Source organism: Sapajus apella, unplaced genomic scaffold (genome assembly GCF_009761245.1).
Source record: "Sapajus apella isolate SASKATOON/1434 unplaced genomic scaffold, GSC_monkey_1.0 scaffold51, whole genome shotgun sequence".
NCBI lineage: Eukaryota > Metazoa > Chordata > Mammalia > Primates > Cebidae > Sapajus > Sapajus apella.
The window spans coordinates 5,933,400-5,954,940 of NW_022436991.1; the positions used below are offsets into that span (position 1 = coordinate 5,933,400).

Here is a 21,541-nt window from a genome sequence, read left to right on the forward strand (position 1 = left end):
CCTTCCAAGTAGCTGGGAATACAGGCGTGCACCACCACACCTGGCTAAATTTTTTTGTATTTTTAGTAGAGACAGGTTTTCCCCATGTTGACCAGACTAGTCTGGAACTCCTGACCTCAGATGATCCATCAGCCTCGGCCTCCCAAAGTGCTACAATTACAGGCACGAGCCACCACACCCCACCTAATTTTTGTATTTTCAGTAGAGATAGGGTTTCACCCTGTTGCCAGGCTGGTCTCGAACTCCCAGCTTCAGGTGATCCACTCACCTTGGCCTCCCAAAGTGCTGGGATTACAAGTGTGAACCACCATGCCCAGCAAAGACTGTTCTTCTTAGTGAAGAAGGGAGACAGGACAAAGATATCCAATAACTCAAGATGATTGTGGTTTGGTCTTCCTTTATGCCATTCTTCCTATTCCTGCAAACCCCAACACAAGGAGGAAAAAAAATAAAATTAAATTTTGACTGCTAGAAAGACCTTAGCCAACATAAAAGCATTGTGGATGCATTCATTGACTCTAAAACTTTCTTTTTTTTTTTTTTTTTTAAATAAAGACGGGGTTTCACCATGTTGGTCAAGCTGGTCTTGAACTCCCGACCTCAGGTGATCCGCCTGCTTTGGCCTCCAAAGTGCTTGGATTACAGGCGTGAGCCACCACGCCTGGCCTCTAAAACTTTCTTGAAGGCCTAGTAAGTGCCAGACACTGTACCGAATTCAGGACTCCACCTCAGCTGATAGAGCCCTTGTGATACAACAAAGACTTCTTGTTCTCTGAGGGTTTCCTACTCATGTGATTTGAATTAATATTACTAATAACTCAAGATTTCATTGGCCCACTCCCCTGCTGGATCTCAAGGGTCTACAACTTCTGCAAAGTGTTCTCTCCTTAGGACTTTGTCCATGGTTTCCTTCAGCTCTTTGAGTATATTTAAGACAGTCTACTCAAAGTCATTGTTAGCTGGGCATGATGGCGGGCATCTGCAATCCTAGTTACTTAGGAAGTTGAGGCTGTGAACCTGGGAGACGGAGGTTGCGGTGAGCCAAGATTGCACCACTGCACAGCAGCCTGGGTGACAGAGTGAGACTCCATCTCAAAACAAAAAAACTGATTGTCTAGCCTGGCATTGTGGTGCACTCTTGCAGTTCTACCTAGTCAGGAGGCTGAAGCAGGAGGATCACTTGAGCCCAAGAGGTAGAGGCTGCAGTGAGCTATGATCGCATCACTGTACTCCAGCCTGGGCAACAGAGGAAGATCCTGTCTCTAAAATATTAAATAAGTAGACAAAAAGAAAGTCATTGCTAGTCAGACGAATAGCTGGGCTGTCACATGGACAGCATCTAGTCATTTCTTTTTTGCCACAAATGAGTAGACCTTCGTTATTTCTTTGCATGCCGTGACGGTTTTTGTTATTTTCAATGTATGGCAACACTGAAAATCAGATTCTCCTCTCTCCCCTGTCTGCTGTTGCCCTCTATCGTGGATTGCCATGGTTTGCTTGTTTGGTAAACGTTCCAAACTATTTTTGTAAAGTCTGTGTTTGTTGCCAATAAAGTTTCTGGTTTTTTGTTTGTTTTTTGAGACGGAGTTTCGCTCTTGTTACCCAGGCAGTGGTGCAATGGCGCAATCTCAGCTCACCAAAACCTCTTCCTCTGGAATTCAAGTGATTCTCCTGCCTCTGCCTCCCGAATAGCTGGGATTACAGGCATGCACCACCATGCCTAGCTAATTTTGTATTTTTAGTAGAGATGGGGTTTCCCCATGTTGCTCAGGCTGGTCTCAAACTCCCCACCTCAGGTGATCCTCCTGCCTCCGCCTCCGAAAGTGCTGGGATTACAGGCGTCAGCCACCGCGCCTGGCCCTAGGTTTCTGTTCTTTTTGCTTGTTGGTTAGCTGGTATTTTGAGAGCTACATAAAATGGCTGAAGCCAACAAATAAAGAGGAATACAAGGAAAGAAGGAAGAAAGGAGGAAGAAAGAAACAGAAAGAGAGAAAAAGAAGGCAGGCAGAAGAAAGGAAGGAGGGAGGGAGGAAGAAAGGAGGGAAGGAGGGAGGGGAAGGAAGGGAGGAAGGGAGGGAGAGAGAAAACTCTATCCTAGTCTTTGCAAATTGGATCTGTTTGGGGTACTCTCTCAACCCTTAACCAAGCCATTTACACTCTGCCTTAGCTTTCACTTCCTGCTTGCACAGAGCCTGAGGCCACCAAGAGATGAGAGCCCAGGGTCTTCTTATGCCTTTTCTTTTGTTTGCTTGTTTTGTTTTGAGACAGTCACTCTGCCACCCAGGCTAGAGTGCAGTGGCACAATGTCAGCTTACTGCAACCTCCGCCTCCCAGATAAAGGGGTTCTTCTGCCTCAGGCTCCCTGAGTAGCTGGGATTACAGGTGTGTGCCGCCACACCCGGTTAATTTTTGTATTTTTAGTAGAGATGGGTTTTCACCACATTGGCCAGGCTGGTCTCAAACTCCTGACCTCAGGTGATCCACCCACCTTGGCCTCCCAAAATTTCCTAGGCCTTTTCTGAGCATGCAACTCACTATGGGCCTGCACACAGCTTTCTTGATTTCCTAGTTTATGTGGAAGCTTTTAAAAGCCTCTACAGACACACATGACTTTTTCCAAACTTTTCCTTCCCAGGATACCTGGTCTGTCTATTGCTTGTCCCAGATGTTGTCCCCTGCCCCAGGGTATTGAGGCCGGTACCTTTATCTTTCAGTGCCTTTGTCTAAAGCCACCTGGGAAGCCACCCCAGCCCTGAAAATGCCCTCGGTAAAAAAGCTCAGAAGCCTTTCTGTTAGTCCTTGAGGAAGTCATCAGACAGGTGGAGACCTACAACCATAATTTTTTTTTTTTTTTTTTTGAGATGGAGTCTTGCTCTGTTACCCAGCCTAGAGTGCAATGGCACGATCTTGGCTCACTGCAACCTCTGCCTCCCAGGCTCAAGTGATTCTCCTGCCTCAGTCTCCCAAGTAGCTGGGATTACAGGCATGCGCCACCACGCCCAACTAATTTTTGTATTTTTGTAGAGACAAGGTTTCACCATGTTGGCCAGGCTGGTCTCGAACTCCTGACCTCAGGTGATCCACCGGCCTTGGCCTCCCAAAGTGCTGGGATTGCAGGCATGAGCCACTGCACCCAGCCTCAGTGCTTTCTTTCTCCAAGTTTTTCCTTAGTAGTATTAAGTTTGTTTTTCTTTTTAAAAACTAGAAGGCTGGGTGTAGTGGCTCACACCTGTAATCCCAACACTTTGGGAGGCTGAGGCAGGTGGATCACTTGGGCTCAGGAGTTCAAGACCAGCCTGGGCAATATGATAAAACCCCATCTCTACAAAAAATACAAAAAATTATCCAGGTGTGGTGACTTGCACCCGTGATCCCACCTACTCTGAGGCTGAGGTGGGAGGTCAAGGCTGCAGTGAGCTGAGATTGCACCATGGCACTCCAGTCTTGGGGACAGAGTGAGACCCCATGTCAAAAAAACAAAATAAAATAAAAGGCAAGATCCCAGAGTACTTCAGAATTTGATTCTGACCGGTTTTGACAGCTCATTAGTTGTGTTAGGGGAGGGATGGAGCCCTGGAATTTCCTCCTCTACCATTTTGGGCCACACAGTACCTTTGAAGCACTCCTTTGTGTCTGGGGGAATTCCTACATTGTCTCTATAGATCCCCTAGGTGGAGACCAGAACTTTTTTTCCCCATCTCCCTTGCAGCCAGTAACCTCATTAGTTCCTAGTAAGATTGCTCTCCATCTCACAAACATATTATTTTATTATTTTTTTAACCTTTTTTTTTTTTTTGTAGAGACGGGGTTTTACCATGTTGACCAGGATGGTCTTGATCTCCTGACCTTGTGATCCACCCGCCTGGTCCTCCCAAAGTGCTGGGATTATAGGTGTGAGCCACCGCGCCCGGCCCATATTATTTTTTTAAATAGTTTTTTTTTCTTTTGAGAGAGAGTTTGGCTCTTATCGCCCAGGCTGGAGTGTGTGCAATGGCTAGATCTCGGCTCACTGCAAACTCCACCTCCCGACTTCAAGGGATTCTCCTGCCTCAGCCCTCACAAGTAGCTGGGATTACAGGCGTGCACCATCACGCCTAGCAAATTTTTGTATTTTTAATAGAGACGGGGTTTCCCATGTTGGCCAGGCTGTCTCAAACTCCTGACCTCAGGTGATCCATCTGGCTCAGCCGCCCAAAGTGCTGGGATTACAGGCGTGAGCCACTGCGCCTGGCCAAGACTTTTTTTTTGAGACACATTGTCTATTTGTCAGCCAGGCTGGAGTGCAGGAACACAAAATGGCCGACTACAGTTCGACCTCCTGGGCTCAACCAATCCTCTCACCTCAGCCTCCTGAGTAGCTGGGACTATAGACTCGTGCCACCACACCCAGCTACTATTGTTATTATTATTATTTTGTAGAGACAAAGTCTTGCTATGTTGCCCAGGCTGGTCTCAAACTCTTGGGCTCAAGTGATCCTCCCACCTCAGCCTCCCACAGTGCTGAGATTTCAGGTGTCAGCCACCATGCCCAGCCCTTTAAAACAGATTTTAATTTTAATGACCACAAAGGTGCTCCTGTCCACTCAGGATCTTATGTTCATTACCGGCTCAGCACAATCTGCAGCCCTAAACATCCATTTCTTTTTTTTTTTTTTATAAAGAACACTGTTCAGGCCCCAAAGGATGTCTCATCTATTGTCCTAAAAGCTCAAAACAAAAGGCAACTATGGCCGGGCGCGGTGGCTCACGCCTGTAATCCCAGCACTTTGGGAGGCCAAGGCAGGCAGATCAATTGAGGTTAGGAGTTCAAGACCAGTTTGGCCAACTCCATCTCTACTAAAAAATACAAAAATTAGCCAGGTGTGGTGGTGCATACCTGTGATCCCAGCTACTAGGGAGGCTGAGGCAGGAGAATGGCTTGAACCAGGGAGGTGGAGGTGCAGTGAGCCAAGATCGTGCCATTGCACTCCAGCCTGTGGGACACAGCAAGACTTTGTCTCCAAAAAAAAAAAAAGGCAACTATATCTGAATATCAGGAAGGTTTGTGGGTTGCAGCTGCTACCAATGTTGGAGACACACACCGCTTCAAAATATGCAGAGAACTTGAGTGTTGAAACACTTACAAGGAAGCATAAATTAATTCTTAAGTTCCTCTTTTCAAGTAGCCTAAATGCAGTAGATTCTTGCATCATAACAAGTTTCATTTCTCAGAAGTGCTGAGAGCCCGTTTTTCTGTTTCTCCTCATGTTCCAAATTATGCCTCCAGACATACTCATGAGTTAGAGTAATATGGGTCAGCATGTTAGTTCATGCCAATAATCCCAGCACTTTGGGAGGTTGAGGTCAGGGGATCGCTTGAGGCCAGGAGTTCAAGACCAGCCTGAGCAACATAATGAGACCTCCCCCATCTCTACAAAAAAATTAAAAGTTTGTTTAAATAAAAATAATAAAAGATTTTAAAAGAGGCCAATATAGCTACTCACTGTAGCTGAGGAACATTTAGCCATTTAAATAATTCATATCACTCTCTAATTTGTATATAAGATCTAGACACAGAATGTATGATGCAGTAGCAGTCCTTTAGATGAGCATTTAGACTGACATTGAATATTAGAACTGGGAAAAGTTATTTAATAATAATATGCAATAAGATTTAAGTTTGCAAAATATTAAAATTTTCAGCTTTTATTTATTTTTCTTTAAGACAATATCTCCCTCTGTCGCCCAGGCTGGAGTGCATTGGTGCAATCACACCTCACTGCAGCCTCAACCTCCCCAGGCTTAGGTGATCCTCCCACCTCAGTGGAGCAGCAGGGCCTACAGGTGTGCACTACTATGCCTGGCTAATTTTTGTATTTTTTGTAGAGATGGTATTTCATGTTGCCCAAGCTGGTCTCGAACTCCTGGGCTCAAGTGATCCGTCCACCTCAGCCTCCCAAAGGAGTAGGATTATAGGTGTGAGCCACTGTGCCTCCCAATTTTCAGCCTGAAGCACTTTTACAAAAGAATTAGCCGGGCACGGTGGCAAGCACATGTAGTCCCAGCCTCCCGAGTAGGTTGGATTAGAGGCACCTGCCACCACGCCCAGGTAATTTTTGTATTTGTTGTAGAGACAGGGTTTTACCATTTTGGCCAGGCCAGTCTCAAACTCCTGACCTCAGATGATCCACTTGCCTCGACCTCCCTAAGTGCTGGGATTATAGGCATGAGCCATCGCACCCAGCTGTATTATGCTTTGATAGGCATGCTTTCCCATGGCCATGAGAGCCAGGGATTACTTTCTTAAAGCACAGTGCCATGCCCTTGGAGAGGTTAGATGCCAGGGATACACAGGTGACTAAGAGGGCCCTTGCTGTAGGGAGGCTCAGCCCATTAGGGATTAACAGGTTCCAAAAAGGGCCCCAACTGCTTGTTTGTGCACCCTTGTGTCCCAAGTGCCTGACATTGCATGGATGCTGTAGACATCTAATAAACACTGGATAAGACCAGGAGAATGCATGACGGAACATGCTAAGGGCCAGGAGAGTAGGCTGGGGTTTAAAAGCATTCAAATGATGACTTGACCACTTCCCAGCCTATTGAACAAATGGCTTTACAATTCTGTGCCTCACTTTTTTTCACCTGAACAACTAGAGCTGGGCCAGGCGTGGTGGCTCACGCCTGCAGTACCAGGACTTTGGGAGGCTAAGGGGGGCAGATTACCTGAGATCAGGAGTTCAAGACCAGCCTGGCCAACATGGTGAAACCCTGTCTCTTCTAAAAATACAGAAAAATTAGCTAGGCGTGATGGTATGTGCTGGTAGTCTGAGCTACTCAGGAGGCTGAAGCATGAGAATCACTTGAACTAGGGAAGTGGAGGTTGCAGTGACCTGAGATCACACCACTGCATTCCAGCCTGGGTGACAGAATGAGACTTCGTCTCAAAAAAACTGGAGCTGGTAATAGTACCCATGATGCAGAACTGTTAAGATCAAATAATGTTAGGCCGAGGCGGGTGGATCACGAGGTCAAGAGATCGAGACCATCCTGGTCAACATGGTGAAACCCCGTCTCTACTAAAAATACAAAACATTAGCTGGCCATGGTGGCACGTGCCTGTAATCCCAGCTACTCAGGAAGTTGAGGCAGGAGAATTGCCTGAACCCAGGAGGCAAAGGTTGCAGTGAGCCGAGATCACGCCATCGCACTCCAGCCTGGGTAACAAGAGCAAAACTCCGTCTCAAAACAAACAAAAAAAAAACATCAAATAATGTTAACACGCTTAGCTCCATGCCTGGCAAGCAGTAACAACCATTAGTTTCATTAAGACAGTCACACTTTTAGGAGAAAGATAAAGTATAACACACGTTCCTTTTGGAGAAAGATAAATGGAAGTGACGACTCTTGGGAACATCTTTGGAGAGAAAAAGGCATTACAGATGGGATCAACCATGAGTGAAGGCTGAAGTGGAGCATGTATGGAGTCCACTGAGCATCTGGGATTGGCAAGTATGTCTTTGGCAACAATGGATTAGACTAAAAGCCAAGTGAGATTGAGAGCTTAGGTCTCCCAGAGCTTGCTTTCTCCCTGGCCAGGAACTGAAAGTGAACTTTCTAACCTGGGGTGAAGTCGTCTTCTCAGATGTTGGTCCAGACCTAGATTCCAACTCTGCCTTGCCCAGAGACTCTGCGCTCCTTCACCCAGCACCCTTCACCCTGAGGTGAGACAATAGCCTCTAAGCGAGGACACCTGGTATGCACCAGTACAGACGTGTTGCTGAACGCAGAGGTCCCTGGCAGTTGTTCCTTGGTATTTTGAATGACAAATTTCTTTCAGCCTCTGTCAAAGGCTCTATGGAGTCTCCAGAAAAATGCACAGGTGGTAGGTTTTGCACGTATTGCCCAACAGTGCATGATATCCCTGACACCTGCGGCTCCGAGGTGAGAACTGGTTAGGTGTTGAAGTCCCTTTTACTATGCCCAAAATGCCATTGAGGTGGGACTGGATGATCCAGATGCTATCACCCTCTCCCCACCCCAGGGTCTCTGCCCGTCAGCAGAGCAGTATGCTGGGAGGAGGCTGGGATCACCCCACAGGGGAAATACTTGTTTCTGAGCCAAGACATCCTGCCAGCAGGAACCTAAACTGTCTTCAGATCCGCAAGCCCTGGGGTCTAGTCCCACACCCTGGGTCTTATTATAAAGCCACTTAAAGGATCTGAGAAACTTGGGCTAAGGTCATCTGCTTCCTTGCCAACAAAAAGAACACATGTGAAATCCACCAACCACACCACTCACTTTCCCTATCATATTTCTCCAACTCCTGACCACTTCAAAGGACACAGGGTCCCCACAAAATGGTGACAACAAATGGAGCCATTTCCATATCCTATTTTATTTTTGAAGTCAGTGTCCAGAAACTGACAATTCAATCAACATGTAATTGACTGAGGTATCCCTAGATGCCAGGCTAGCAGGCTAGGGACCAGAGACACAATGGTAAACAAGTCACAGCCCTGTGACCCTAGAGCTTACACCCTTGGCGTAAGAAAATCCTTCTGGACTTTTACCCATGCACATGACTGTCATGTGCCAAGTGTGCTTTACGCAATCTATTTTTCCCTCAACTCGGGGATAGATTTTCCATCATTGCCATTACAGATAGAGACGTCGAAGCTACTGAGTGGTAAAGGAAACCTGAATTCTGGTGCTGGACCCCCAAACCCATGCTAATTACAGCCTCCCAAACAATAAAGGCCCCAAACATGCCTCTCACTTCTCACAAGTGCAGGCCGTTATCTGCCCCATCTCCAGGGCCATTCTGTAGCTACTTCCCACAGCTTACAGAAGTTGACCCATGCCCCTTCGTAAGGTAGCTTCTCTCCCCTCTGTATACCACCTGGCTAGCCAAGGGCAGAGCAGAGACCGGGGGACAGGCCCAAGTTCCGGGTCAGCACTCACTACCTCCTCAGTGATCAACAGTGCTCACCACTTCAATGGGCACCTGTAAGTGGCACCAGATCCTCTTGGAACAATTCCTAAGTCTGGACACAGTGGCTCACACCTGCAATCCCAGCACTTTTGGAGGCCAAGGTGGGTGGATTACCTGAGGTCAGGAGTTCAAGACCAGCCTGGCCAACATGGTGAAACTCCATCTCTACTAAAAATACAAAATTAGCTGGATGCGGTGGCACACACCTGTAATCCCAGCTCCTCAGGAGGCTGAGGCACAAGAATCGCTTGAACCCCGGAGGCGGAGGTTGTAGTGACCTGAGATCAGCCACTACACTCCAGCCCGGGCAACAGAGCAAGACTGTCTTTGCCTGTAATCCCAGCACTTTGGGAGGCTGAGGCGGACGGATCACTTGAGGCCAGGAGTTCAAGACAAGCCTAGGCAAGACAGTGAAACCCCATGTCTACTAAAACATAGAAATTAGCCAGGTGTGGCAACACACACCTGCGATCCTAGCTACTCGGGCAGCTGAGGCAGACAATCATTTGAACCTGGGAGGCAGAGGTTGCAGTGAGCTAAGATCGCACCACTGCACTCCATCCAGCCTGAGGAACATAGTGAGGCTCCGTCTCAAAAAAAAAATAAATAAATAATAAAATATAACTAAAATATTTAGTGTCAAGTACCTGATTTTGGCAGACAGCAGGAGTGACTGTTTTCTTATGCATATTGGTTTCATAAGAACTTTTTCCCCCAGGGCACTCCTCTATAAAGCAGTCATATAGCAGTTTCCCAAACCTGAATCCCTACCTGGACTCAACTGCCCAGGGCCAGACACACCCGCCTCTGGCAAGCCAGGAGGGTTATGGTGTGGTATCACAGGCTCTATTAGTCACTTCAGGGAACAGCATTCACCAACAAACAAAGCGACTGCGCGCTGCTGCAGAAGCTCTGGCTACACTGCTGTAAAGGCTGAACACGACCAAGTAGAAGCACCAGAGTCCATGAGGCATTTTATTTGTAAATATATGTATTACATCCCTAGAAAAAGAATCCCAGGATTTTCCCTCCTGTGTGTTTTCGTCTTGCTTCTTCATGGTCCATGATGCCAGCTGAGGTTGTCAATACAATGAAACTATGGAGTGGAAAAAGAAAATGCTGGTGAGTTAATAATTCAACATAGAGCTGCTTTCTGGTGCAGAAAAACATCAACACTCATCAGTAGTTAAGGACGCCTTCCTGTGCGGCACACAGCAACAGATAGTGCCTACAATATAGCGTATGCACATGACTTCTGCAGCCCAGAGACCCCAGCCACACACTCACACAGCCCTGACTTCTGCATACACCATGAAATAAACATGACTGAAAACAAAGGGTGGGAACTCCTTTAACTTCAAATGTCGCTTTCTGCTCTCAGATAAGGAGACTTGCGGTGGCTCACACCTGTAATCCAAACACTTTGGAGGCCAAGGCAGACAGATCACCTGAGGCCAGGAGTTCAAGACCAGCCTGACCAACATGGTGAAACCCCGTCTTTAAAAAATAATAATAATGAAAAAATAAAAAAATAAAGTATTCACATAAACTTGAGTCTAAGTTGTGTTTCTACCACGCACTGTGTAATAGATACACTATTATATGGAGACATGTTCACGTGTACAATGACTGGCTGCTTCATGAGTTACCACGGGGATCAATGTAACAAGCATATAGTATGCAAATGTGAGGCATTAAAATCAGTAACATAATTACAACGAGGTATGATTTTTCTTTTTCTTCAATTCTCCTACCTCAGCCTCCCAAGTAGCTGGGATTACAGGCACGAGCCACCATGCCCAGCTAGTTTTTGTATTTTTCAGTAGAGACAAGATTTCACCATGTTGGCCAGTCTGGTCTTGAACTCCTGACCTCGTGATCCACCTGCCTCGGCCTCCCAAAGTGCGGCGATTATAGGCGTGAGCCACCACGCCCAGCCGAGACATGATTTTTCTAAGAGAACACTGTACCTGTAATACAGCAACCATGAAGTTAGAATACATTCAACCAAAACACCAAACATAATTTGGAGGGTGTGTGTGTATATATATATATAATTTTTTTTTTTTGAGACAGTCTTGCTCTGTTGCCAGGCACCAGGCTGGAGTGCACTGGCACAATCTCGGCTCACTGCAACCTCTGCTTCCCGGGTTCAAGCATTTCTCCTGCCTCAGCCTCCTGAGTAGCTGGGACTACAGGTATGTGCCACCACACCCAGCTAATTTTTGTATTTTAGTAGAGATGGGGTTTCACCATGTTGGTCAGGATGGTCTCAATCTCTTGACCTCGTGTTCCGCCCGCCTCGACCTCCCAGAGTGCTGGGATTACAGGTGAGAGCCACCGCGCCCAACCCGGAGGGCATAAATTCTTAACCACAAACAAACGCATTTACTGTGCCAGCTCATAAACTGCTTTACCAAAATTAAATCAGGTGATAAAGAGAGGAACTATTACTACTTCTACAGATGAAGAAATCAAGGCTATGACTTATCCAAGATCTCATGGCTTTAAAGCAGAAAAACAAGAGACAGGCTCTTAGGGACAAAGATTCCCAAAGTAAAGTTTTCCAAAGGCCTAAGCTTCAGAACTGATTCTGGCCCTGAGTCTGGGATCACAGGGAACACACAGTATGAACTATCTGCAGTGAGCCAAAAGGCCAGACATGAAAGTGAACACGACCCTCCCCTTCTGCCAGACTAAGTTCTCATGTGCCTCTCAGAACCTGAAGCCCAACACATGACATGTGGCAAATGGCCAGGCACTGTGGCAGGCACCTGTATTCCCAAATCCTCAAGAGCCTGAGCAGGGAGGACTGCCTGGGGCTAGGAAGCCAAGGCTGTAGTGTGTTATGACCACACCTGTGAACAGCCACTGCACCCAAGCCTGGGCAACAAAGTGAAACCCTTTTAAAGAGAGGGAAAAGAAATACTGATTAACACTTGAACTAATTCTTAGGTCAAACTGGTTGAGAATAGACAACAGTGAGAATACAGAATACTACTTTAGAGAAATTAAAAAAAACCTCAAGTCAAACTGCATCATAGCAACTCTTAGCATTAACTTCTTTTAATTAAGGAAAGGCCAACTTACCCAAACTGGCGGGACGGAAGCAGATTATTCTGCCATTTTTCTAGATCTTTGAGTTGCACATCAAATCTGGGGCTGATCACACCACACTGTAAAATAACAACAAAAAAAAAATATTGTTCGCTTTACCAATCAATAACAGAATAACAGTAACACAAGATGGCATTCATAAATGAACAGTCCTCCAAACCAACCCCCAACATTCAGATGGGCACCTATTCTGTGCACAATCCTTAATATGCTTTTCAAAAAATACACGTACGAAAGACTATGCCTGCCTACGAGAAAAAGTAAAGGCATGAAAAGAGACAGGACAAGGTAATACAAGGCAGTGTCAGGCCACTGGCACACTCCTGTGGGCTGAAGAGCTGTCCAGAATAATCAGATTTTACACAGCTAAGAGATCAAGTCTTAGACAAGGGAGACAACAGCCAACCCTTTCTCTCCTTTTTTGAGACGGAGTCTCGCTCTGTCCCCCAGGCTGGAGTGTGGTGGTGCCATCTCAGCTCACTCCAACCTCCGCAGCCCGGGTTCAAGCAAGTCTCTTGCCTCAGCCTCCCGAGTAGCTGGGGCTGCAGGTGTGCACCACCACACCCAGCTATTTTCTTTTGTATTTTTAGTAGAAACAGGGTTTCACCATGTTGGCCAGGATGGCCTCAATCTCCTTACCTAGTGATCCACCGGCACTGGCCTCCCAAAGCGCTGGGATTACAGGCGTAAGCCACCGCACCTGGCCAATAGCCAACCCTTTTTTATTTTTTACATAATAAGGCTAAAATAAAATTGTAGGGTCTCAAATCCTTAAGCTCCTAAGCTAAAACTGCAAATTCTTAAAATATCTAAGGAACACGCTATACAGGCACTGAATGAAGAACGCTGCTTCCACCAACGAAGTACAATTACACATTTCCTACAACCCCAGGCAAATTTCTCAAATGAATCTGACAGAATGATGGAAGGCAGAAAGAGCAAAGGGCTTGCAATTATCTCATCTTGTCACTACTTGGACAAAGCAACAATGATCCTCCTAAGTGAGAGCTCTCCAAGGGCTCTGTCATCACTCAATTATATGCCAGCCCTGTAACACTACATCTTCCAACAAAGTCCACTAACTGAAAACCCTCTGTTCACAAAATCTGCTCTACAATCACAGGCATACTTAAAGACACTTCCAAAAGCAGAGACTGACCCACAGAAACTGAAAATGGGCTTGTCAAAAAGGCCCAACTGCTTTACACCAGGAAGCCTGCTTAAGTTCTCCTACCATTACCCCATCAGCTATGCTGTGACTTGATTAACAAGGACAATCTCACAGCGGATGAAAGAAATGCAGAGATAGGAATATGGGAAAAACAGTTTTATCCAAGCAAGCTATATAGTGAAAGATCTTTCCAAAGTCTGCCACATGCTGCATCCAAGTTTTCTGTTGATTCCAGCAGTAAAAATCCCTCTAATTCTGATACAATTAAAACAGCATAACCCTCCCAACCCAGAAGAATCCTAAGAGGTTGTGATCAAGGCCAGAATTTTAATAAATCTAGTCTTTACACATTATCTTATTTCCAAGCTCAATTTCCACACTAAGGGTAGGTCCATGTCTTGCATGAAAGCAATGGAGGTGGACATTCTCTTATAAATGGAGACAAATTAACTCCTGAGAAACAAAAATTGTTTGCAATTATCTCATCTCTCAATTTTGCCCCAAGTCACAGAGCAGGCCAGGTGCAGTGGATCATCTGAGGTCATGAGTTCAACACCAGCCTGGCCAACATAGCGAATCCCAGTCTTTACTAAAAATGTAACAATTAGCCAGGTGTGTGGTGCACACCTGTTACTAGGGAAGCTAAGGCAGGAGAATCACTTTAACCTGGGACACGGAGGCTGCAGTGGCCAAGATGATGCCACTGCACTCTAGCCTGGGTGACAGAGCAAGACTCCATCAAAAAAAAAAAAAAAAAAAGGCACAGAGCAGCAGGGCCTGTATATCAACTGTTGTAGGCTAGAATTTCTCAAATTAGTGTACCACAGAGCAAGAGTGCCACAAATAAGTTCCATTTACAGAATGCTCTGTTCAAATTTATTTCTTGGCTGGGCCTAGTGACTCACACCTGTAATCCCAGCACTCTGGGAAGCTGAGGTGGAGAATCACTTGAACGTAGGAGTTCAAGACAAACCTAAGCAACACAGAAAGATCCCATCTCTATAAAAAAAGTTATAAAAAATTTAGCAGTCGCCGGGCATAGTGGCTCATACCTGTAATCCAGCACTTTGAGAGGCCAAGGCGGGTGGATCACCTGAAGTCAGGAGTTCAAGACCAGCCTGGCCAACATGATGAAACCGTCTCTACTAAAGATACAAAAATTAGCCAGGTGTGGTGGCACATGCCTGTGATCCTAGCTACTTGGAAGGCTGATACAGTAGAAACACTTGAACTCAGGAGGTGGAGGCTGCAGTGAGCCAAGATGGCACCACTGCACTCCAGCCTGGGCCAGAGCAACTGTCTCAAAATATAAACTAATAAAAATAAATCAATCCTACTTTGATGTGGGGTTCTAATGGCTACAACTACAACAAAACATGACATACTGAAAAATTACCCTTGCAAGTTCTTCAAATCTTACGGAGTTTTGCTGATCTGTCACCCAGGCTGGAGTATGGTAGCTTGGTCTTGGTTCACTGCAACCTCTGCCTCCCAAGTTCAAGCAATTCTCCTGCCTCAGCCTCCCAAGTAGCTGGGATTACAGTGGCCTGCCACGACACCCAGCTAATTTTTTATTTTAGTAGAGATGGGGTTTCACCATGCTGGCCAGGCTGGTCTCAAACTCCTGCCTTCATAATCCACCTGCCTCAGCCTCCTGAAGTGCTGGGATTACAGGTGTGAGCCACCATACCAGGCCAATTCTTCAAATCTTTAATGAATACTTCAACAACTCGCTTTCTGGGTAGCTTTCCCTCCCATCTGTTGGACTAGACAAACGGGTGTCCAAGGGAGAGAATACAGTCCTGGGCTCTTAGTTTGTTTCTAGTTTAGCCAGTCAGGCCCCTTCCTCATCCCTTTTCTATTTATTACTAGAGACAGAAATTAAAAACCATGGTTTCATACTGCTAAAAGCCTAAAACAAAACACAACAACAAAATAAGGCAGGCTGGACAAGCTTAGACTAGAGGGAACTGACTCCTTGCGAATCTGAAAGCTACAAGCTTGAACAGAGGAAGCACAGTGGACCCCTCAACTAGCTTACAGACACCTGACACCCAATCACTTAAACCACAAAGTCAGTTTTACTTGGTTAAGGTGTTGACAGGTCAAACTGAAAAGCAGCATAGGCCCCAAAGACCAATGCCAGCAAAGCCAGAAAAAGTATTAGTACTGCTTTTTAGAAAGCCCCATTTACTCAAAGATAAAAATATCCAGTTCAAAACACCTAACATGTCACTGAGAGGAATGACGCAGCATCTTGGACAAAAGGCTCAGTGGCCTTGGGCCACCCAAGTTCAAGCCAGTGAGGTAGGCAGTGTTAACATCCAGTACCAGCACTGCTGGTTTCACCCCCCATCCTCCCTGCGACAGCTTATACCCCATAAAAACACTACGTCAACTGACCTAATTCTAGCAGTCAACCCAGGAGAACAAACGAAGGTATATGGATAAAGCATGGCGCCACTATTCAGTATATACACAACAGCATGCCACATTAAAAAATTCTTAAGGCTTTGAAATGTGTGTAGATCACTAAATCTTACCTTGTTTAGCCTGCCTGTGAGGTTCACAACAATTTTCCCAGCTCTGTGATCATCAATGATTTCAAATTCGCCAATGTAACCTGCAAAAGATAACTGGATTAAATACAAGACCAACTTGTGAGCTAAATCTTTGTGCTCCTCTAACCTACTCTATTCTTCACTCTCTCATCACCTCAGTGACTGCTTCTCCAAGAAGTTGGGGGGAAAACAGTTGCGCTGTATCAGAATTTTCACAACCTAATATAAAAGATTTAGGAGACAATACCCAAAACAATCCACCTTGCAATTCTAAAAAGAAATCATTTACCCCTTGCCCCTTCCTTCACTCTTTCCCACTCCCAAAGGCTACTTTATCCCAAAGATGTGAATAATCCAGTCTTTCTTCTCCCTCCCAAAGGGTCCTGAAAAGAGCTCAGGAGTCTCACACTGTCCCCCAGGCTGGAGTGCAGTGGCCCAATCTCAGCTCGATGCAACCTCCCCCTGCTGGGTTCAAGCAATTCTCCCTGCCTCAGCCTCCCAAATAGCTGGGATTACAGGCACCTGCCACTACACCTGGCTTTTTTTTTTTTCTTATGTAGAGATGGAGTTCCCGCCATGTTGGACAGGCTAGTCCTGAACTGAGCCCAAGAATCCTTTCAATGACTCGGGTTCTTTAGCTCTCAAACACCTAGCAGGGACCCTTTTCCCAGCAGTCCTACCCTAAGTGACTCTTTAGCAGTTTGCATTCGTTCTCAGGTATGACAGACATATACTTTGGTCTCCGGTAATTTCTACAGGACTGATTTTTCTTTTTTTGTTTTTGAGATTTGTTCTTCTTGCCTATCCTGGAGGGCAATGGGGCAATCTTGGCTCACTGCAACCTCCACCTCCCAGGTTCAAGAGATCCTGCCTCAGCCTCTCAAGCAGCTGGGATTACAGGCATCTGCCACCACACCCAGCTAACTTTGTATTTTTAGTATAGATGGGGTGTCTCCATGTTGGTCAGTCTGATCTCGGCCTCCCAAAGTGCTGGGACTACAGGCATGACCCATCATGCCTGCCCGAGGGCTGATTTCTTAAAGAGTCTCACATTAAAACATAAAACACAGCGGCAGCTCACTTACCATGCTTCATCATCACAGTGAGAAACCGGACGATGACTTTGGAGCACGGCCTAATAAGCACCTGGCGTTTGCCTCTCTTTTCGGCATTGTTGATGCTCTTGAGAGCATCAGCCAGGACATTCATGCGCACCATTGTGGCTGTTCAGGGGAGACAAAACAGGAGGTTTTACTGGCATTGCCGACATCAACACTCACCAACCATTACACTGCAGAAACATCATTTTCTTTCTGGCCCCACCTTGGCGAAGTTGTCTTAAGTCTAAGCAGGCTGCTTCACCGTTTCCCACCACCCAGCAAAATTCCTATTTACTACGGTTATTGAAAACAGGTTTTCAATAACCTCAGCCCGCACATTTTGGGAAACTCATTCATTCGCTAACCACTCTTCTTGAATCGTGCCACACACCACCGTCTGGAGGTAATAAAATGTGGAACAAAATCCACTTGACACAAGAAAACGTCAGAATTGGTGGAAACTGCCAGGACCAAAACGAAAACCTTGGATATACTCAACCAGTGATTCAGAACACAAGCAGAGCGACACCGGCAACATTTTTCAAATTGCGGAAAATCAGCAGATTCTGTACTGTTAACATTGTCCTTTAAATCAGTTCACTTTCACCTACCACGAAGACATCTATTAAGCTAAACATCCATATTTGTGCCATCTAAAATTGTGTCTAACAGCAAGAGCCACAGTGGCAAATAGAAACACTGTACATGCTCTCAGACTGGACTCTTCTAATGGGCACGAACCGCACAATAAAGTTTTGAAAACTCAAGTATGGAGACCAAAGTGCCAACAGTAAAGAGTAGAACTTCAGTCTTCTCCCCTTAAGTTCAACAAAGTGTCTAAAGAAAAACTCCGCGGCCCAGAAGATCCAAGTTAGCACCCAGCAAACTACCAACCCCAGCACGAAGCAGCTTTTACCTGCTAGGTGACCTCAGCCTCCAAAGCTCCAAGCGCGGCCGCGGCAATGAGAAACTGCACCGCCCACCAAACCCGATGCTGCCCGACGCCTGCGGCCAAGGCGCTGCTTCAGCCACTAAAGGAAGATCCAGACGCTGTGGCCCAAGCCGCAGCTACCGCCTAACTGGGTAGTCCAAGGCTCCGGCTCCCACCAGCGCTGCGGCCTGGACCCGACGGAGCCGGATCCCCGGAGTGCACAGCCTGGGGCGGCCGGGCTTGGCTATTCTCTATGCCTGTCCAAGAACCCGCAAGGCCAGCATCCTCGACCAAGGAGGGGTCCAGCCTCCCCGCAGGACATCGAGACCGAACCTTACATTGCGGGATGGCGCAGATGACAGACGGATGAAATCGGAGCTCTCAGAGCGGTATACTCACCGGCACGGAAAGATGGCGGAAAGAGGACGGGACGGGAGAGTGCACGGAGTTATGGGAAGCAGGGAGCTATCGCGAGACTTTCAAAGGACCGGCAAAAACAAGAACCGCCTAAGAGGAGGAGGGCTAGGCGGAGCCTTCTCAGGGGTTGGCAGTCGAGAGTCGATGGAATCGACCTTTCCCGGTGCGGCCTGGAAGAGGCAAGGCGAGCTGTTCTTTGGAGGTTCGTCTACTTTTTATTTATTTTATTTTATTTTTGATACGGAGACTCGCTTTGTCGACCAGACTGGAGTTCAGCCCAGGAGTTCAAGATCAGCCTGGGTAACATAGGGAGACCCTGTCGTTTTGGTTTTTAGTTATCCAGTTTCCAAAAATTTCCAAGTTTTCTAGAACCTAGTTCGACCAATACATTCAGAACTTAGATGCTGTATCTTTTGAGACTGAACCTTTATTTTCTGAAAAACATATTTCATACAGTCTTTGCCATGTTAATGCAAATATGCACAAAGTAGCCATATATTTTTGTTTTCCAGCAGATGCATTATGAACATTTTCAGGAAGCTGGTGTGATTTATTCAACTTTTAAATACAACCACAAAATTATATCATCAGGAGGCATAACCTTTTGTACAGAGAAGCCAATACTTATACAATGTTACTAGGACAAGGAAGATTCAGTTCTTTTTATTTTTGATACCGCGTCTCGCTCTGTCCCCCAGGCTGGAATGCAGTGGCAGCGATCTCAGCGCACTGCAGACTCCACCTCCCTGGTTCAAGCGATTCTCCTGCCTCAGCCTCCCAAGTAGCTGAGATTACAGCCATCACACCAGGCTAATTTATGTATTTTTAGTAGAGATGGGGTTTCGCCGTGTTGGTCAGGCTGGTCTTGAACCTCTGACCTCAAGTGATCCGCCCACTCCGGCCTCCCAAAGTGCTGGAATTATAGACGTGAGCCACCACACCCAGAAAAAAAAAAATTTTGATTAAAAAATAATTGAATCTCAGACATAAGTCACCCAACAGTTGCTTACTGAGCACCATGTACCAGACACCAAGCAAGGCCCTGGAGTACAAGGTGCCCACACAGGTATCATCTAGCCAGTTCTGTCCCTTGCTCAGTCTTCTAGCTTCATTCTCTCTCACACATCATCATTGGTCCTTGCTCATTCATTGCATTTCCTCTTCCCTCTAGCATGGTGCCTGGTTATTTGCTAAATAAGTAAACTTAAACCTTTTATTTTTGTTCTTTAAATTTTTCATGGACTCCCGCTCTGTTGCCCAGGCTAGAGTGCAGGAGTGCACTCATAGTTCAATGTAACCTCAAATTCATGGACTCCAGTCAATCTTCCGCCCAAGTCTCCCAAAATGGTAGGATTACAGGTGTAGCCAACATGTACCTTATAGACGTGTAAGGACCACACAGGGTACTTCATTAGTCAGATTCATAAATCCAATCATGCGAATATTATATTGGCTAAGTTATAAAGAAAGTGAGACATGAAGATTCTGGCTGTTTTTATTTTTTCCCCTTTTACACAAAACCAAGTAGAAGAAATAATACAGGATTAAAACTGCAAAAGTAGTTAATCAGTAGAACATGTATACACAAAAAAATCCAGATAGGAAGACAGGCTTATTTACAATTAAAGTAAGGTAAAATTAAGGTGTTTTTCTTATGAAATATTTTTAAAAAATCAAACATATGCTACAAAGGGCACCACTGTTTACAGCAATATTAAAGAGGAGAAAACAACACTTACTTAATAGGGACAGATATACCACAAGTTACACAACATCAGTGCAATAAATTCTCAAAACTATATTACAGCTAGTTCATCAGTTTAAGAATTGTTCCCAAGTCAGTCACATTTTTGGACCTCAGAAGTTGATTCCTACAGATTTCAACTACTACAAATTTCTAGCTACCGAGAAGTTAAGAATGATTATAAGAAGCTTTCCAAGGAGTTACAAAATCTTTGTAGACCAGAGGCGAACTATCATCACCTCAAGTCTGCTCTCACCAACAGCCCTTGTATTTTTCAGGGAGAAATCTCTAGGAAAAAAGTCAAGACACCAGTGTAGTCACTATCTTCCATGTCAAACCTAGGGGACTAAAATGGCCAGTATTACCATAAAATGAAAATTTTGAGGTTTACCTTAAAAGGCTTATTCTGATATCAAAAAATCAGTCAGATTATCTTCTACTAAAATGAATCTTGACTAAACATAGAAGACTGCCGTCCTTTGCTGCTGGTCTTAGAGTACAAGTCATAGACGTGAGTCTTAACCTACTGTATACTATATAGCTAAAGTCAGCTGAAAATCTGAAATTAAAAGTATGCTAGAGATCCTAAATGCAATCTTTTGGAACTCTGCCATTAAAAAGCCTTTAAGGATTTACTAACTTCAAGTCTAAGTGCAAGGGGGACAAAAGCTTAAGCCTGTCAGACATTCCTTTTTCATGGACAAAAAGATCAGTTTCCTAAAAATAGCTAAGCTTTGCACAAGGGAGAAACCTACACATACTAGTGCATGGAATCAATTTCATTTTATTCCATGGGGACTCTTCTCCCACAGGAAAGAAACAGAATGAGGAATGAATCTTAATTGGTCTCTTCATCAGAAGTGGTAAACTTGGTCTCTATATTCATGAAGTCAGTTTTTTAAGCAGACTGTGGAAGCAGACAGTAGAACCAGCTTCCTGTAGCCACAGACCACTACACTGAATCTAGCTAAAGCAAAGATGAACTTGAACAATTATCCAGAGTCACTTGAACTGTACTGAAGGGCAAGGTTCACCACTATAAAAAGGAAGTTGTCAAAAAACAAGAATTCAATTAACCCTGACTACGAAAAATCATAACAGGTCAGACACAGAGTCACCCATGAGGCCAACTGCTAAGAACTCACTCAACTATGCAACATGAAGACACTATGCACAAAGCCTTACTTGGCGAGCCTCAATTTCTATTAACTAAGGGCAGAGTGAAGAAGAGCAAAGAGCTACTTCTGAAACATTTTAGTATCCACATAGTACAGCAGAAACGGTTCCCAGCGGCAATGGGTGCTCCATTAATCACGCTGAATAAAGCAGATGAATTATTCGTTTTTCTTTTCTTTTTGTTTGAGAAGTTTGTTTATCTCCCTTTTGGCCATTCCAATGTACTTCGAAATGATTCCATGTTGGTTTAGTCCAGGAAGCAATAGTAAGGAAGTCACTTAAAATAAAAAAATAAACAACATTAAGGAGGCAGCAATTAACTTGCTAAAGGTTATTATTATTTTTTTTTTTTT

General features: G+C 45.3%; 2 protein-coding genes across 4 annotated transcripts in view; both read right to left on the minus strand.

The window, feature by feature from the left end:
* Positions 1 to 9,928: 9,928 nt before the first annotated feature.
* On the minus strand, positions 9,929 to 18,353 carry RPS15A (ribosomal protein S15a). 2 transcript variants are annotated; one of them, XM_032242803.1, is made up of 5 exons: positions 18,251 to 18,353; positions 16,906 to 17,043; positions 15,803 to 15,882; positions 12,062 to 12,147; positions 9,929 to 10,067 (listed from the first exon to the last, which is right to left on the minus strand). In XM_032242803.1, exons 2-5 carry the CDS (start codon positions 17,036 to 17,038, stop codon positions 9,974 to 9,976), a joined length of 393 nt encoding a protein of 130 aa, XP_032098694.1. In that variant the 5' UTR covers positions 17,039 to 17,043; positions 18,251 to 18,353; the 3' UTR covers positions 9,929 to 9,973. The 2 variants fall into 2 exon arrangements, with proteins under 2 accessions (XP_032098694.1, XP_032098695.1); XM_032242804.1 differs by having other exon boundaries at positions 18,185 to 18,275.
* A 1,392-nt stretch (positions 18,354 to 19,745) lies between these two features.
* The window catches only part of ARL6IP1 (ADP ribosylation factor like GTPase 6 interacting protein 1), a 10,991-nt gene continuing 9,195 nt past the window's right edge, over positions 19,746 to 21,541 (minus strand). For both annotated transcript variants that reach the window (XM_032242801.1, XM_032242802.1), the window contains one exon: positions 19,746 to 21,465. In XM_032242801.1, coding sequence (XP_032098692.1) covers positions 21,347 to 21,465 — 119 coding nt within the window. In that variant the 3' untranslated portion in view covers positions 19,746 to 21,346. The remainder of the gene's footprint in view (positions 21,466 to 21,541) is intronic.